Source organism: Salmo trutta, chromosome 33 (genome assembly GCF_901001165.1).
Source record: "Salmo trutta chromosome 33, fSalTru1.1, whole genome shotgun sequence".
NCBI classification, from domain to species: domain Eukaryota; kingdom Metazoa; phylum Chordata; class Actinopteri; order Salmoniformes; family Salmonidae; genus Salmo; species Salmo trutta.
The window spans coordinates 27,729,273-27,746,466 of record NC_042989.1 but is presented as its reverse complement, the minus strand read 5'-3'; the positions used below and the strand labels follow the sequence as shown (position 1 = coordinate 27,746,466).

At 42.7% G+C, this 17,194-nt stretch overlaps 3 protein-coding genes and 2 long non-coding RNA genes across 6 annotated transcripts; 3 read left to right on the top strand and 2 right to left on the bottom strand.

The window, feature by feature from the left end:
* Positions 1-2,009: 2,009 nt before the first annotated feature.
* On the bottom strand, positions 2,010-3,324 carry LOC115172101 (glutamyl-tRNA(Gln) amidotransferase subunit A, mitochondrial-like). Its single transcript, XM_029729284.1, has 4 exons — positions 3,229-3,324; positions 2,795-2,874; positions 2,443-2,648; positions 2,010-2,112 (listed from the first exon to the last, which is right to left on the bottom strand). Exons 1-4 carry the CDS (start codon positions 3,322-3,324, stop codon positions 2,066-2,068), a joined length of 429 nt encoding a protein of 142 aa, XP_029585144.1. The 3' UTR covers positions 2,010-2,065.
* LOC115172782 (glutamyl-tRNA(Gln) amidotransferase subunit A-like) lies at positions 2,939-8,213 on the bottom strand. Of its 2 annotated transcripts, none has more exons than XM_029730528.1 (4): positions 8,125-8,213; positions 4,397-4,493; positions 3,914-4,063; positions 2,939-3,642 (listed from the first exon to the last, which is right to left on the bottom strand). In XM_029730528.1, the coding sequence occupies exons 2-4, from the start codon at positions 4,404-4,406 to the stop codon at positions 3,458-3,460; spliced, it is 345 nt and encodes a 114-aa protein (XP_029586388.1). In that variant the 5' UTR covers positions 4,407-4,493; positions 8,125-8,213; the 3' UTR covers positions 2,939-3,457. The 2 variants fall into 2 exon arrangements, with proteins under 2 accessions (XP_029586388.1, XP_029586387.1); XM_029730527.1 differs by lacking the exon at positions 8,125-8,213 and adding an exon at positions 6,064-6,131.
* Positions 6,333-8,811, top strand: LOC115172783 (uncharacterized). The gene is made up of 3 exons (XR_003871488.1): positions 6,333-6,826; positions 7,481-7,549; positions 8,727-8,811. It is a non-coding gene; the product is annotated as an uncharacterized LOC115172783 (long non-coding RNA).
* A 38-nt stretch (positions 8,812-8,849) lies between these two features.
* Positions 8,850-12,809, top strand: LOC115172100 (reticulon-4-interacting protein 1 homolog, mitochondrial-like). The gene is made up of 4 exons (XM_029729283.1): positions 8,850-8,869; positions 9,770-9,931; positions 12,302-12,485; positions 12,768-12,809. The coding sequence occupies exons 1-4, from the start codon at positions 8,850-8,852 to the stop codon at positions 12,807-12,809; spliced, it is 408 nt and encodes a 135-aa protein (XP_029585143.1).
* Positions 12,810-14,879: 2,070 nt separating this feature from the next.
* On the top strand, positions 14,880-16,345 carry LOC115172781 (uncharacterized). The gene is made up of 2 exons (XR_003871487.1): positions 14,880-15,200; positions 15,244-16,345. It is a non-coding gene; the product is annotated as an uncharacterized LOC115172781 (long non-coding RNA).
* Positions 16,346-17,194: the final 849 nt, after the last annotated feature.

Here is a 17,194-nt window from a genome sequence, read left to right as displayed (position 1 = left end):
ATTAATATGAACAAAATTTGAAATATATATTTTGAGAGACCAAAGTATCAGCTATCACACGATAAAGAACCTAATTTATGTTTTTTCATAAATTGCAACTAACTGTATTTATGTAAACTCCGTCAGACACCATAAAAAGCATTTAACAATTATTGACCAACAACTGTTTAAAAGGCTTTGGCTTGTTTAATTTTAACATTAGATTATTCAAATATGTAGCACAAATCTCCAAATGTATTTTTGTTTTATAGCACTATATAATTCTCCAGGGCTAATTTAGTTAGCATTTTGGCATGTTTTTCTACATTTAGAACACAAAACATTTATAAAGCAAACATTATCCCTTAGGTTTAGCACAGCAAATACCTCAATAATTTAAGCATATGGTGCAGAACAGTGATTCAAATATTTTTTTCCTGAATATTGACTCAATCAGTGACAGAGTTGACAAGCCACAGACAGAGTTGACAGATACTCAAAACAGACATATTTTTGCCTCTAAAAATAAAAGTTCAATACAAACATCTGTATATAAAATGCTTTATTTGAAAATCCCCAATAAAAACAACCATTCTATCAGCACTCTGATGGAGTTGACGCTGTCAGATCTTTGTCTAGAGTTTTTTACCTAGTTGACAAAAATTGTATTTTTCTTATTCAAGCCTCTCTCAAAATACAACACTGCCCCTTTAATGAAGACAAACAAGCTTTCTACCCAACTAGCTTTTCAAAGACAGCTTGAAATGGAGCCTACACGTTTTGTGCTAGGAGGCAGTAAATCCCTGTTGCTGACCAATATTTAAAACTGAGCTAATAGCTCGCTAACTAACAAAGAATATCAACAAACGTGCACATGCTATGCTCGCTGACCTGAACAGCACATTCACTTATGGGTGATTGAAAGACCGCTCACGGGCTACCTGTCAATAGAATTCTATTCCGATGCACTCTGGCTCTGCCTCCAACAAAATCACAGACTCTTGCAAAGTTAGATTTGTTTTGTTCCATTGAAAAGGGGCAGATATGTTTATTCGATCACATTAAATGGTGCAATCTAATGGGGCGAACTCAGTGAAGTTTAATCTCGTGTCGCTGCGAGGCCTGGCATTTCTTCTGCTCAACAGTCCAGGAGGTCGTCTACGCCGCATGCGGTTTAGATGGAAAACTGTTGTGACCAGAGTGATTCAAATATTGTTTGTTGAAATCTTGCTTTTACACTTTTTTTGGATAGTTTGAAATCGTGATCTATGCATAGAGCCGACATGGAAATAAATTATATTGAAAGCGTTTTAGAAAAATTCCAAAAACAAATCTTTTCACTTATAAAATTCCTCTAAAATGTACATTTTAAGCTCAAATAATGCTACAAAATGTAAAAAAATAAATACGTTTCCCCGCTGGACAAGGATTGACCCGACTTTCAAGAATTTATGAGCTAATATCCTGCTATTTTACACATTTTGCCATGATGCTGAGGGAACATTTTGCAGTTCTAAAGGTAATTTCCTGTAATTCTAAACATTTCTTTCATGGCTTATGATGTGTTCATATGCTTTCTGGGGGGCTCGACAAAAACAAATATTAATAATACTTTTTTGGGGGGGTTGAGGGCCCCAAAGCTCATGGGCCCCCCCTGCCTTGCGGGAGCTGCATGCTACGCCAGTGCTTACCACTGATGTTCAACACCCAGGTTCACAATACTTGTCTTCTGGATACGACATGACCTAATCTTTTTAAGTCATTCATTCAAATTCATATTTGGAACCGCCAGACAAACAGCAAGTCATAAAGTGTCTTCAATGGAAGTCAGTAACTTCAGAACAAATCCAGAAAAAGCCATACATCTTTGAGTATGTCCTTTACATGACCATGATGTCACTCATCTGAGTAGCTCTGTATTCATTAGTTTCACCTCATACAACTGAGGTCTGCTCTCGCTTATGGACCTCCGCACCTCGCTCCCCCTGTCCGTCATCTCCATGGTAATGGATAGGGGTAAAGCCCACCTTCTGCTTTATCCACTGGGCTACTGTCAGCAGCTTCCTGTCCTGGAGGGCGGGGCCTATTAGCTGCAGGCTAATAGGTATGCTCTATAACGCTGTTGGCACAGTTCTGTTGGCACAGAAACAGCAAGGAGTCCTGGAGCAGGAAATGAGAGCGTTGGAGGGATAAATGTGAGAAAGTCGAGAGGGAGAGGGGTTGGCAGGGTAAGGTTGTTTGAAGGCCAGACTGTGGGGGGATAAAAGATGGGTTAAACTTTAACTGCCCGCAAAGTTATCGGCTTCCCTGTTGGAGATTATCTGTTTCAGGTAGACCTTTATCTGGATTTGGAATCAAAGTGTTGACCAAAATAGGAATTCCAACCCAATTCCTTTGAAAAGGGAGAGTTACAAATTATTTCCATTGAAGTATGGATGGAGTATCTGTGTGTGTCCTCAGTACCTGCCATGTTGACGGGCTGTGTGAAGATGTCCTCCTGGGCACTACGTGTGGGGTTGTCTTCCTGCATGAAGTCCGTGTTGCGCATTGCGTCACTCAGTGTGGTGGGCGTGAGCAGCACGTCAACACCCGAGATGAACACTCGCTTGAAGTCCTCTGCTATCAGACAACGCACCTGCTGGGCCATCACAAAGTAGTGCTCATAATTCCTGTTAGAAGGGAGGCAACCATGAGGGTCTGTCTTAACTTTTGTCCAAATATTCAAGTTCATGCTTCCATCCCCAACACGACCATCGATCTTACAGTAGTAGAAAAGTCTTGGTTTATACTGAAAAATGTGTTTGCTGTGTCTTACTGTCTGAGCAGGAAGTAGTTCCCTGAGAGGATTCTTCCTTGTATGACATTGTTAAATCGCTGGTGGCGATTTACAAAATCCTTTGTAAATGTAAACAAATATGAAGTACACATACAGCAACAATTAAAATAAACAAAGGTCGTCATCATGGGCTCTGCTAGTTATAATAGCAGCATAATATTTAGAATCCATTCATGGTCAATTTGACTTTATTTGGCTTTCATAGCAATGGACTTCTGTCTTTGTCTTGCATTAAATGAGCACTATTAATTCACATCATAGATCAACAATGAAACAACAGCATAGCCAGACAGACAAACAGTCTGACAGATAGATGAGTTGTTCAAAGTTTTACCAACAATCTCCATGTTAATGTTAAACCACTGGGATGAACTGAGATGCCTGATCCTACTGGGAGGATAGGGTGATCTCACCTTGGGAATGCCCACATAGATGTTCCTGACATCAAAGTCACCCGGTAGGTCTGTCAGTGTGGAGGGGCTATGGGTTATGGTAGTAGAGTCTGCCATCATGGCCTTGGAGAATACCTGTGACACAACAACCCGCACCCCAGGTCAAGAAACCCCACATTGCAGTTTTACATGCCATAAAATTAACATTTCAGAGTAATACTTTTTACCTGGTCAGGAAAAAATACAGGCCTCATGGGATGGCCATATAACATGCCTGACCCAGGACGGTGGCTGATTCATGAACACTCCGAGTCATGATGCCTGGGACGTCCATCGAGTTGACCAGGTGGATGAGGCCGTGTCTGGACACCAGGCCGTAGGTTGGCTTCGGGGCCACTATGCCACACAGGGCCTCTGGGTTATGGGTGGAGCCACCTGTATCCAACCACAAAGAGCTGTCAGGGGCCAGAACCAGGAGATAACATACCTTTAGTGTTTCACAGAGTTCAATAAAGGTGTTGTTGACTCTCTTTGCTCCACTACGAACTAAAAGTAAAGTAGAATGCTTCATAGATACATTAACTACGGTATTAGTCAATGCTCAGGAAGTAGTATTGTTAGTCACAGTGGTTGAGTATGTTCCTATTATGCAGCATTTTGCAACAGTATGGGAAACTTGAACTCAGCCCTGTGTCTGCAGACTCACAGGAAGCTGGTGAGAGAGGCCACAGCTGCAGCACTTCCTCCAGAGATGACCCAGTCAGAGTCTGGGTCAGCCCCAGTCTGCTCTCTGTAAGGGGTGGCATAGCTCCAGGTGTTCCAGACAGGTCCAAAAGCATTGTCAGTACTGCCTGCACTGGAAAATAATGGAGGGAGGGTACAATACACTGCCTCTACTAAACACTCACTTTCAGTCATGAATGCAGGTTGGGTAGTTTACAGATATGATAATACTTTGGTAATTCTGCAAATGCATGTATTTCCTAAAGGGAGTTTGAGAGCCTTAGCCCATAGCAAACACATCCAGGTTAGTTTTTCCAATGAGAACAGCACCCTAGTCGAGGAGCTTTTGAACCACTGTGGCATTGTATGGAGGAGTGTATTATACAAAACAGATACTATAATAATAAATCCATCCAGATAAAAAGAGGAGGAATGAATCCATTTTTAGGCCTGTTAGCAGATATACCTTTCAGCATTTGAGGCACAAGTGTTCTTGATGTTCTCTGTGTAGAAGTTGTCCTTCACAGCGAAAGGGATCCCATCCAGTGGACCTTTGGGGGCACCTGCAAGGAAGATAAAAATGTGAGACCAGATCATAATGTGCACTGTGCAACACATGCACGTCCAGTACAGACAGACAGACAGACAGACAGACAGACGCCTTTGAGGAGCCTGCTCTCGGCCTCCTCTGCCTGTTTCAATGCCAGCTCCTCTGTCAAGGTGATGTAAGCATTGAGATTGTGGGATTTCTTGATCATTTTCAGGCATTTTTTAGAGCCAAGGAGACCAATCAAATAATGTTGAATAGGTACTGTATAATTAGCCTTCAGGCTCTGATCAGGCCCTACACCCAAACAAGGGCACTGCGTTCATCCACCTCTGGCCTGCTCGCCTCCCTACCTCTGAGGAAGCACAGTTCCCGCTCAGCCCAGTCAAAACTGTTCGCTGCTCTGGCACCCCAATGGTGGAACAAGCTCCCTCACGACGCCAGGACAGCGGAGTCAATCACCACCTTCCGGAGACACCTGAAACCCCACCTCTTTAAGGAATACCTGGGATAGGATAAAGTAATCCTTCTAACCCCCCCCCCCCCCCCCTAAAAGATTTAGATGCACTATTGTAAAGTGGTTGTTCCACTGGATATCATAAGGTGAATGCACCAATTTGTAAGTCGCTCTGGATAAGAGCGTCTGCTAAATGACTTAAATGTAAATGTAAATGTAATTATTTCCATTTGTTATTATTACCAGTATGCTAGCTGAATCAACATGACTGAGTGGACTGCTGAAAGGGTGGGTCTAATTTGTGTAAAGTTCCAACAGGAATCTGTTCCAAAAACGTTGTAAAATATAATGTTGCCAACAAACAACACTGACAAATAGGCATCAACTCACCACGTAGCTTATTCTTAATGCTTGTCCATAGGCTACCAGAGTGAGGATAGAACCAACCACCCTACTCCACTATTTAAATCTGTCTAGTCCTACCTCAGGCCAACAGCCTGAAAGGACAGGACAGGACACCACCACTCAACACAACCTGTAACACAACCTCGCGTCAAATCTCTTACACCCAAATACTTTTCTGCAGCTGCCACCACAACCTCTATCTGCAACTTGCGTTCCATCCCTGCAGTACAGTTGATAACCATTGCTATGAATGCTAAAAAGCCAATCTTACTGAAGCATATATCATTTATTGGTCTATCTCTCTGTACTGATACAGATCTACTACTCACACGAATACTCTCAGGATCCTTCCCCCTTGACCCATCTTCCTCAACTTTCTTCAATGCCTCCTCCGCTCTACTCTAACCCTGGTAACCTCAACCTGCCTCTCTCACACTGGACATTTCTGATCCCTAGCCCCATGGGCACCCTTACAATTAACACATACCACTACTTTCCCCAATGTTACACATTCCTTTGTCTCTTGCCCTTCTGCATACCTAGGAACCTCCCTCCTACACACTGCTGCCACATGCCCATAAGCTTGACACCTGTAATAAGGTAATGTATTCAGCACATAAGCTCATACGGGATAACTGAAATAACCTAACAACACATTGTCGGCCAGAGACTCAACATCAAAACTCAATAGAACAGACAATGACTCTTCTGCTTCACCACTCACCCGATAGATTCCCTTGAAGTTACCTTATTTTTATAGGCTAACTCTTCATTTCAAGCCAGTGGTTTTCCTATGACCTTCTCAGAGTTCTTAAAGAAGATAGACTATCAGATCTTTTATAGATAGCTTATATGAAGACAGTTGTGTGACATCTTCACAATAGCCTTTTTGTGCACACACCACAGTCTAGTGAAAAGGAAACTGCCCTCATTCAGAGCTGACTGAGCATCTGTTGTTTTACTATTCAAATTTGGTCTGTGTGTGAGAGAGAGATCTGAGTGGGCATAATAGATCACCCCTGGAGACGAGGAGAACTCTTCTGACACAAAGGGAAAGTTGACTGCTATGGCACATTTGTTTTGGGTGTTAAATTGAAACTGTGAATTTTAGGCTAAACCTCACACTTAGGCCTAGATGTGCTCTTTGAAGAGGTGGGGGCCTGCTGTTTCTTATGGTTACCTCTCAGTCTAATCAGTAATGATCTTCCCAGCTAGTTTCACTGTTCTCGTCATCTTGTGGCCTCTGTTCGTATCTGAATTCACTTGTCTCAACGTCTACTTTTTCTGATTGCGTTTTGCCTAATTTCTGTGTTGTTTCTGCCCTCTCAGGTGGGTATGGGACTGCCACCATGGCCATGAAGAGAGACCTCCTAAACATCAACCAATCCGGCAGTGAGTTCCCTCTGATCCTGGGCCGTGACGTGTCCGGAGTCATCATCGAGTGTTTTCTGGATGTGGCACCAGACTACTTCAAATAGATGGATGAGGTAACACACAAACAGACAGCCCCCAGGATGCAGTAGAATAGGGTGGTACTCTCTGTGGGAAGGGTTGGGGTTGTGTGCGTTTGTGTGTTTTTGTCTTACTGCTTTGTTTACTTAATCCAAGCGCAGCTGAAATGTGAAGCACCTCATTGTATCATCGTCATTGTCAGTGGTTTTCCTATGATGTTTCTCATAGCTCTCAGAGAACATAGACTATCAGATCTTTTACATAATAGCCTATAAGAAGTCAAATGCGAGACATGTTCACAATAGTATGTTCTCAATAGCATGTTCACAATAGCCTGAATTTCCCTTTCACCTAGTGAAAAGGAAATTCAGCAACCCTTGGAGGACAGTGATAAAAGAGCTTCTTTATTGTCAAAAAGTAAAACCAACGCGTTTTGTACCTTGGCCTTTGGGAATTACAGATGGTGATGAGCATTTTATAAATGTATGTATAATGTTACATCATCACACCACCTTGGGGCCAACTGCTCGACTCGTCGTCAGTGTGTCAGTGAAACACTATCCCATCATATGGATGTGAATATATACACAAACAGAGAATTCAAAATGTCACAATCTTGGTATCTGTGCCATCAATGCAGGGTTTTACAAGTGCTTGGTTGGTTAAGCCAGTGTTTTTTTCCTTCTCAGGTGTGGGCAGCCATTCCCCCTTGGAAACATGGAAGCCTGACTGAGATTGTGGTGTTGAGTGCAAATGTGGTACTGTTTTGTTTATGATCCCTTTATGTTTTGTAGTTTGTTTTCATAACCATTGTTTGCTTGTGGTTATTTCTATAATAAACATGCAAATATGTGTAGTTGACAATTACTACTGCCCGGGATACTCTGCTTTATTTAGCATGTTCAAGAGAGAATGCATTTGGATACATTAGTATAGGCAGTATTAGGTGTATCCTGTGGGCTAAATGATATTGCTAGGCTAGAATGGAATTTTGGGATGGTTTCAGATTTGAGAATAAAAGCTACCGGCAGAGTTAGACTCCATGGTGCTGCTCAGTGAGGCCTGGTCATTAATGACAGACTCATTAAATAGGCTTTCTGTGTGATGAGGAGCCAAATGAGGAGCAATCAGGACTGCAGACAGACTAGCCAGCTCTGAGTTGGTATCGTTACGCAGGGCTTTTTAATGGATGATGATGACTCAACATTTTCAGATAGTGACAGGTTTGGTCGGAGGTTTGTGAGGCTCAAGGTAGAAGTTATCTAGGATCAGATTTCCCTTCCCTCTTATCCTACCTAACATTTTGGAGGATGAACCGATATCTTTGACCTACTCTTTAGTCCTGAGTGTGACGGGGTCCGGTGCCCAAAAAGCCCACATTTCTGAGTCACACGGAGGTGGCGGCAGCTCCTTACATGTCTGCCACAGCCTGGTCTGCCACAGCCTGGTCTGCCCTGGTCAACACAGGAGGCCTTAACAAGGACAACTGTGCCAAGAAACGGCAAACACACACACACACATGCATATGCAAACACACACACACACATCTCCTGCCAATTTGAGGTCAACTTGTCTCTTTCCCCCTCTAACCCCTGCTGTTGTCCCTATTCATCCCATATAATCCTCATGTCTTTGATCTTGTTGATTATTCCACTTGGTTATTTCATAAAAAGCCTGTCTGTATGAGACCAGTGGGTTATGAGCATGGGGAGGGAATTGTACTGTGGCATAGTGGGCCCTTTGGAAATGGGCTTCAGCAGTGGCTGGCATGGCATGGGACTTGGCACTCTGAAGCCACTGGTTCACATGCAATAGATAGAAGAGTTTAACACGTTTTTGTGTTGGATTTGTATTAAATGTATTTTATTTTCTCCATTTTCACTCTGTGTCTACTTATCTGTGTTTTTAATCTGGTGTTTTTCCGTCTCCATACAGCACTCTGATCATGGGAGGTTCAGGAGGAGTCTGAACATTTTCCATACAGATGTACATACTGATGATGACGATGACCATCATGTTCTGGTACTGTAAATTCATGACTTCATTTTCACTGTGAAAATGTTTACCGGCAATCTTAGGTATTCAAACCCCATCGCCATGACAACAGCTACATGGACATAATACAAAGCCTTAATAACAAATAACAATGGCATATCAATTCCATAAAAAGCTGTTTATATTTGTGTGAGTAACATTATATGTGTGTCTGGGCCCGGCTGTCCTATTGTGTCACCCTAACCCATTGCTGTGACCTCAATCAGCACATCTAGCAGTGGGGTAAAAATACTTTAAAATACTACTTAAGTAGTTTTTGGGGGTATCTGTACTTTACTTTACTATTTAAAGTTTTGCCAACTTTTACTTTTACTTCACTACATTCCCAAAGAAAATAATGTACTTTTTACTCCATACATTATCCTTGACACACAAAAGTACTCATTAGATTTTAACACGAAAATTCCCACACTTATCAAGAGAACGTCCCTGGTCGTCCCTACTGCCTCTGATCAGGCGGACTCACTAAACACAAATGCTTCGTTTGTAAATTATGTCTGAGTGTTGGAGTGTGCCACTGGCTATCCGTCAATAAAAAAAAGAAAGAAATTATGCTGTCTGGTTTGCTTAATATAAGGAATTTTAAATGGTTTATACTGTTACTTTTACTTTTGATACTTAAGTACATTTTAGCAATTCCATTTACTTATGATACTTAAGTATGTTTAAAACCAAATACTTTTAGACTTTTACTCAAGTAGTATTTAACTGGGTGACTTTCACTTGAGTCATTTTCTATTAAGGTATCTTTACTTTTACTTAAGTATGACGGTTGAGTACTTTTTCCACCACTGACATCTATCTCACATTAGAGTGATTCAGAGCTGGTGCCTCTGATCTCTCCTCTTATAAGAGATGATATGTGTACCTGCTGCACCCTTGCAAAGAGTGACTGTCATGGTGTGTGTTTGATGATGACGTAGAGTCAGTTTTCTCATCTCAGATGCTAAAGGCCTGGGCTGGGGAGCCCATGTGACAGTAACCTGCTCCCAGAATGCCGAGCGGCTGGTGAGGGGGCTGGAGGAAGATCACGTGGTGGACTACACAGCTGGGCCTGTTGAGGTGCCCCTGAGGGCGCGGGAAAAGTAATCCCACGCAAACACGCACACAAAAGCAGACACATTTTAATGGGATTCTGCGAGATTCTGGCATTTAACCCCTTGTTCTACTTACCCAAAGCAATAAAACTGTGCAGTCGTGGCCAAAAGTTTTGAGAATGACACAAATATTAATTTTCACAAAGTTTGCTGCTTCAATGTCTTTAGATATTTTTGTCAGATGTTACTATGGAATACTGAAGCATAATTACAAGCATTTCATAAGTGTCAAATGCTTTTATTGACAATTACATGAAGTTGATGCAAAGAGTCAATATTTGCAGTGTTGACCCTTCTTTTTCAAAACCTCTGCAATCCGCCCTGGCATACGGTCAATTAACTTCTGGACCACATCCTGACTAATGGCAGCCCATTCTTGCATAATCAATGCTTGGAGTCTGTCAGAATTTGTGGGTTTTTGTTTGTCCACCCACCTCTTGAGAATTGACCACAAGTTCTCAATGGGATTAAGATCTGGGGAGTTTCCTGGCCATGGCCCCAAAATAGTTGGCCATGGCCCCAACTTAGTAATCACTTTTGCCTTATGGCAAGGTGCTCCATCATGCTGGAAAAGGCATTGTTCGTCACTAAACTGTTCCTGGATGGTTGGGAGAAGTTGCTCTCGGAGGATGTGTTGGTACCGTTCTCTATTCATGGCTGTGTTCTTAGGAAAAATTGTGAGTGAACCCACTCCCTTGGCTGAGAAGCAACCACACACATGAATGGTCTCAGGATGCTTTACTGTTGGCATGACACAGGACTGATGGTAGCGCTCACCTTGTCTTCTCCGGACAAGCTTTTTTCCGGATGCCCCAAACAATCGGAAAGGGGATTCATCAGAGAAAATGACTTTACCCCAGTTCTCAGCAGTCCAATCCCTGTACCTTTTGCAGAATATCAGTCTGTCCCTGATGTTTTTCCTGGAGAGAAGTGGCTTCTTCGATGCCCTTCTTGACACCAGGCCATCCTCCAAAAGTCTTCGCCTCACTGTGCGTGCAGATGCACTCACACCTGCCTGCTGCCATTCCCGAGCAAGCTCTGTACTGGTGGTGCCCTGATCCCGCAGCTGAATCAACTTTAGGAGACGGTCCTGGTGCTTGCTGGACTTTCTTGGGAGCCCTGAAGCCTTCTTCACAACTATTGAACAACTCCTTGAAGTTCTTGATGATCCGATAAATGGTTGATTTAGGTGCAATCTTACTGGCAGCAATATCCTTGCCTGTGAAGCCCTTTTTGCGCAAAGCAATGATGACGGCACGTGTTTCCTTGCAGGTAACCATGGTTGAATGAGGAAGAACAATGATTCCAAGCACCACCCTCCTTTTGAAGCTTCCTGTCTGTTATTCGAACTCAATCAGCATGACAGAGTGATCTCCAGCCTTGTCCTCGTCAACACTCACACCTGTGATAACGAGAGAATCACTGACATGATTTCAGCTGGTCCTTTTGTGGCAGGGCTGAAATGCAGTGGAAATGTTTTTGGGGGGATTTAGTTTGCAATTAATTGCAATTAATCTGATAACTCTTCATAACATTCTGGAGTATATGCAAATTACCATCATACAAACTGAGGCAGCAGACTTTGTGAAAATTAATAATTGTGTCATTCTCAAAACCTTTGGCCACGACTGTACTTGTAGACTTCCAGTCATTGCATTAGTGCTAGTTAGCGTTGGCTCGCAAAACGATCGCTAACTTCCTTCATACTGCACTGATTCCCTTTTTTGTTTTCCCCCTGTTTGTGATTGTGTGCACCTGTTCTTAGTGGGGGTGATTAGCGGGGCTATTAGTATTAGCTGGTCCGCCTTCTCATTGTGCGGGATTATTTCCTGTTGTGCTTGTGTTTACGCTTGTGCGTTTGTTTTGCGCCGCATGTTGTTTCCCCTGTGTTTGGGACACTTTATTTTGTGTGCGCGTTATTTCGCTGTTTGGGGTGGCTTGTGTGTGCTCGCCTGTTTGACCCATTAAAAAAGCCACTACCCTGTGCTCGCTGCTTCCTGCGTTTGATTCCTCACTCATGACGCCCGAGCCTTACACACGCAGAAACATACAAATGGTATCCACAAGTTCATCTGACTCTGGGTAAGTAGAACACAGAATCTCGCAGCATCCCTTAAAAACTTCCATGGTGGCATTTATCTGAATAGGATGAGGATTGTTCCCCATGGGTCAGTTAACTGTAATCAAGGATTGGGCACCTCTCTCTCACTGCCACAGTAAACTCTCATTAGTGTGTGGGAAAATAAGTCTCTCCAGTTAATGAAATAAACTCTCTCTCCTGCTCTCTCTCTCTCTCTCTCTCTCCTGCTCTCTCTCTCTCTCTCTCTCCCTCTCTTTCTCTCTCTTCCACCGTCCTAGTTTTGATCTGGTTCTGGATAATGTGGGCGCGGACACAGAGAGCTGGGCTCTGGGCCTTCTGAAGCCGTGGTGTGGCACCAAGCACGTAACCCTGGTAATGCCCTTCCTCCGGAACACCGACCTGCTGGACATCGCTGATGGAATGCTCCATACCGGGGTCTCCATGTCATCCAAAGCACTCAAGGCAACCATGGCAGCATTTCTGTATTTAATATAATGCATCCTTTATTTACACAGGTTGACTACAGAACCATATACAACGCCTACCATGAACATGTACAGCAAAGCACTTACTAGACGTTTGAAATGTCCCCTTATAAGGCAACACCCAATCTCACTCCCCTTGCTTGTCATCCCGCCCTCACATAGTAACACCGACATCCTGTTGGCATTTGTGGTGTACAGACTGCAAAATGTGCAGTGCATTTGAGGTTTTGTGCGTGCCTTTTTTCTCTCATTGTCATAGTCCCACCCACCACATCACCACACGATCCACAAGATGTACTGATAGCTGTATGTTTAAGTGGGTCTCATCATGGAGAACCAGAGCAGTGCTGATTACATTTATCACTGCTCAAATACTGTAGCAGGAATAGGTAGAACTTGAACACAACATTTGTTCCTGAACTGCAGTGTATGATATACCATTTTCTAGCTCTGAGTCTCTACTTTTATCCAATGTAAAAAAACACATTTCAAATTTTGCTATATAGGATTGAATCCAGGTGGTAGGTCACAAATGGTACTCCAGTGCCATAAGGTAATCACTTTATCAGCAATGTAGTAGTTTCTAGTAACGGAAATGGAAAACCATTTACTCTGGGAAATAGAAACTTAAGACGAGGTGGATGTGTGTGTGAAGACATGGTTTGTCTTGGGGGAGCCCCATAGAAACATGCACTGTCCCTGTCCCCCACTATAGGTAGAATGACACGGTGGATCTGAACCATGGGGTTTGTCCCGTAGCAGTGTTGACAGTAGTTAGAGATAGACCTTGGCTAGAATATAGAAGAGGTGGGGGAGTAAAGTGTAAACACACATGATTTATTTCAGCCCCATACTGTCGATCACTTTTTCAACACCCACTTGTCTCCCCCTATTTCTCCCCTTTATCCCTCACCCTGTCTCTCTCCACTCACTCATATGATCTCTCATTTCCAAGACAAAGTGCAACCAGATCTGTAAACCATGTGTCTTTTGCTGCATTTCCTCTCCCTAGCTTCTCCTTACCAGTAATGGAGCCCCCTCTGCCCTCTGTGCTAGGCCAACACTGCGATAAATGATAAAAGGTTCTGGATCTTCACCACTCAATGGCCTACATCCTACTGTTGGTAAAAACATGCCCCCCAGGCTTTAGATAAACAAAGCTGGCTCCATCGGTGTGGGAGCGTCGAGCTGATCTCGCAACCAGCCCGGTATTAGTGAGCCTTGGGTAGTTTGGGTAGAGAGAAGGCCTCTGTACCCAGAGAGAGAGAGCATGTTACAACAGGGTACAGTTAACTTCTCAACCCCAACCCCTGGCCTAGCATATCCATGGAAACTGCCCTCAGGCAGGACTGACAGAGGCAGACTTAACAGATTTGGTTAATCTTTACATTTTTACCTTTGGTTTGGCGATTGGACACTTTGGAGGCATCTTTTGTTTTAATATTACTAACAGTGGTGGAAAAAGTACCCAATTTCATACTTAAGTAAAGGTAAAGATACTGAAAGTCCTCCAGTAAAATACTACTTGAGTAAAAGTCTACAAGTATTTGGTTTTAAATATACTTAAGTGTCAAAAGTAAATGTAATTGCTAAAATATACTTAAGTATCAAAAGTAAAAGTATACCCATTTCAAATTCCTTATATTAAGCAAACCAGATGGCACCATTTTCTTGTTATTTGAATGTACAGATAGCCAGTGGCACACTCCAACACTCAGAAATAATTTACAAAATGTGTTTAGTGAGCCTGCCAGATCAGAGGCAGTAGGATGACCAAGGATGTTCTCTTGATAAGTGTGTGAATTGGACCATTTTCCTGTCCTGCTAAGAATTCAAAATGTAACAAATTATTTTGGGTGTCAGGGAAAATGTATGGAGTAAAAAGTACATTATTTTCTTTAGGAACGTAGTAAAGTAAAAGTTGTCAAAAATAGAAATAGTAAAGTACAGATACCCCGAAAACTACTTAAGTAGTACTTTAAAGTATTTTTACTTAAGTACTTTACACCACTGATTACTAATACAGCTAATGGTATGTTGACCTTGTGTGACAGGTGTCAAAATGAGTTCCAAAGGAACAGAGGCAACCCTATTCACACACAGTGGCTCTCAACAAGATCTCTTTCTCCTTCCAACCATTGAAACGCTGTTAACTGTGTGCGTCATAGGTATTTATGTATCATTGAGCAGCAGTGAAAGCAGGAGCTCAAACTGGAAAAGAATGGATGGTGGATGTATTGTGTGGGTACAGACAGGAAATGACCCACTCTATCAGTTTCAACCTTTGTTTCTTCGCAAACTCTTAGTGTTCATAGTGCACACAGTGTACACAGATGTCTGAAAGTTAGAAAATTACATAACAATAATGAGGCTATATACAGGGGGTACCGGTATCTCCCCCAAGGCTTTATGTTGAGTAACGTTCCCCTGGACCACGCCCTCCAGCGACACAACCCACAAACCTTAGCAATCAGCTGTCTCCTTTTTCCTTTTGGAATAGAGCTGGGAATCTCATCTTGATGCTGGGAAACTAAATAAATAGGGATTGGCTTCCTGAAAGAGGGATACTTCACTTTGGCGCTTAGACTTAGGCAGTCCTCTTTGGGTTAGAATGTCACCTCATTAAAAAATAAAAATGTGTGTGTCTGTGTGTGTGCATGCTTGTTTGTGTGTATGGTGTCTGTGACAGAAGGTAGGAGGTACAGCCACGGAGGCCATTGTGTCTGTGACAGAAGGTAGGAGGTACAGCCACGGAGGCCATTGTGTCTGTGACAGAAGGTAGGAGGTACAGCCACAGAGGCCATTGTGTCTGTGACAGAAGGTAGCAGGTTCAGCCACGGAGGCCATTGTGTCTGTGACAGAAGGTAGCAGGTACAGCCACAGAGGCCATTGTGTCTGTGTGGGTCTTGACTTGTGTGTGCCAACACTGGCTCACAATGGTATAGTGAGTGATCAACTGCAAAAATAAAACCAATGCATTTGTAATGACATTAATTATTAAACACGTATACCACATGCAACGAAGGAAAATGTAATCAGAGATTCAGACTGAGGTGGCCATCTACATATGAATGTTTCTATTTTACAGACCCATAGTTAGGAGTGAGTTATAAACTGGTAATAAACTCTGATTATGGATAGTTTGAATGAGATATGGTATACAGTACATCTCAGACACAGATCTTTACTTAAGCATCTGTACTTTAGTCTGTGTAAGGGCGGACAACACCACCAACATAAATGTCTTTATTTTATTTGAGTGTAACAAAACACCAAATGAATCATGAGTTTGGCACGTATACTGCATGTGGTTTCCTGTTTAACCTTGTTCCTATCGCTGGGGGAAGTTTGCACCCAATGGACCCACACTCGATGACATCAGCGAGATGGTGGTTAACATGCACATGCATCTCTGTTGAACCACCAGCTGTATTCCCTTTTATAACAGTAACCAAGCTGAATAACAGGAGATTAAAGCTTCCTGACTGAATGGTTAGAGGTACAATATTAAACTATACAACCATCCAAGAAATTATGAATACTTACTAGCAATGGCTAACAGAGCCACAAGCATGAAGATAGTCAGACAGTGACGGTTCAAGGTTCTGTTCGACTCGACTCGTAACCTAACTTTTTTAATCTGAATCGAACAAAGATACATTTTAGTGTTTCTCTCCTGTCTCATTTTTTGTGTATTTTATAGACTTGTTTTAGTACTGGTGAATCATGATTTAGGATTTGACGATATGCCTCTTCCCAGCACCAGCAAATTAACAGAATTGAACCATGTTCCTTGCCAAAACACTTTCTGCCAAATAAAGTATTTCACAGCAACAAGGAAGTTGACTTGTAAAAATGGCTAAACACAAGTCAAATTTTGAAACTTTATTCACAAAATGTATTTCTAATTACTGTACAAATTATGTGAATTATTTATAGTCCATTAAATCAGGGGTTCCCAAACTTTTCACTCAGGCCCCCCTTCCAGCATTGGGTAGCACCCCCCGAACTCTGGTCCTGTATGTACCTAACTGACCCGCTCTGCCCATTCATCGCCATTTACCCGTTGCTGTCTTAGCTCTCTTGATCAGGACCTGTGATTGCTTTATACCTATCTCTAATGTCAATATGCCTTGTCTACTGCTGTCTTGGCTAGTTTTTACTGTTTTATTTCAATATAGAGCCTTCAGTCCTGCTCAAAATGCCTTAGATAGCTCTTTCGTCCCACCCCACACACATGCGTAGACCTCACCTGGCTTAACTTGTCCCTCTAGAGACGAAACCACTCTCATTGTCACTCAACGCCTAGGTTTACCTCCACTGCACTTACATCCTACCATACCCTTGTCTGTACATTATGCCTTGAATCTATTCTACCACACCCAGAAATCTGCTCCTTTTATTCTCTGTCCCCAACGCACTAGACGACCAGTTCTTATAGCCTTTAGCCATACCCTTATCCTACTCCTCCTCTGTTCCCCTGGTGATGTAGAGGTTAACCCAGGCCCTGTAGCCCCTAGTTCCACTCCTATTCACCAGGCGCTATCATTTGTTGACTTCTGTAACCACAAAAGCCTTGGTTTCATGCATGTTAATATCAGAAGCCTCCTCCCTAAGTTTGTTTTATTCACTGCTTTAGCACACTCTGCCAACCCTGATGTCCTAGCTGTGTCTGAATCCTGGCTT

What these genes read in the sequence shown, in the direction of transcription:
- LOC115172782 (XM_029730528.1), bottom strand. An exon ending in GCCTCTCTCACCAGCTTCCT is followed by an intron (nt 3,643 to 3,913) that starts GTGAGTCTGCAG and finishes GGTTGGATACAG; the next exon opens with GTGGCTCCACCCATAACCCA.
- LOC115172101 (XM_029729284.1), bottom strand. Translation starts at nt 3,324, where the DNA reads ATGGCAGACTCTACTACCATAACCCATAGCCCCTCCACACTGACAGAC. An exon ending in TCTATGTGGGCATTCCCAAG is followed by an intron (nt 2,875 to 3,228) that starts GTGAGATCACCC and finishes ACATTTACAAAG; the next exon opens with GATTTTGTAAATCGCCACCA. An exon ending in AACTACTTCCTGCTCAGACA is followed by an intron (nt 2,649 to 2,794) that starts GTAAGACACAGC and finishes CCCTTCTAACAG; the next exon opens with GAATTATGAGCACTACTTTG.
- LOC115172100 (XM_029729283.1), top strand. Translation starts at nt 8,850, where the DNA reads ATGTTTACCGGCAATCTTAG. An exon ending in ATGTTTACCGGCAATCTTAG is followed by an intron (nt 8,870 to 9,769) that starts GTATTCAAACCC and finishes ATGATGACGTAG; the next exon opens with AGTCAGTTTTCTCATCTCAG. An exon ending in CCCCTGAGGGCGCGGGAAAA is followed by an intron (nt 9,932 to 12,301) that starts GTAATCCCACGC and finishes CCACCGTCCTAG; the next exon opens with TTTTGATCTGGTTCTGGATA.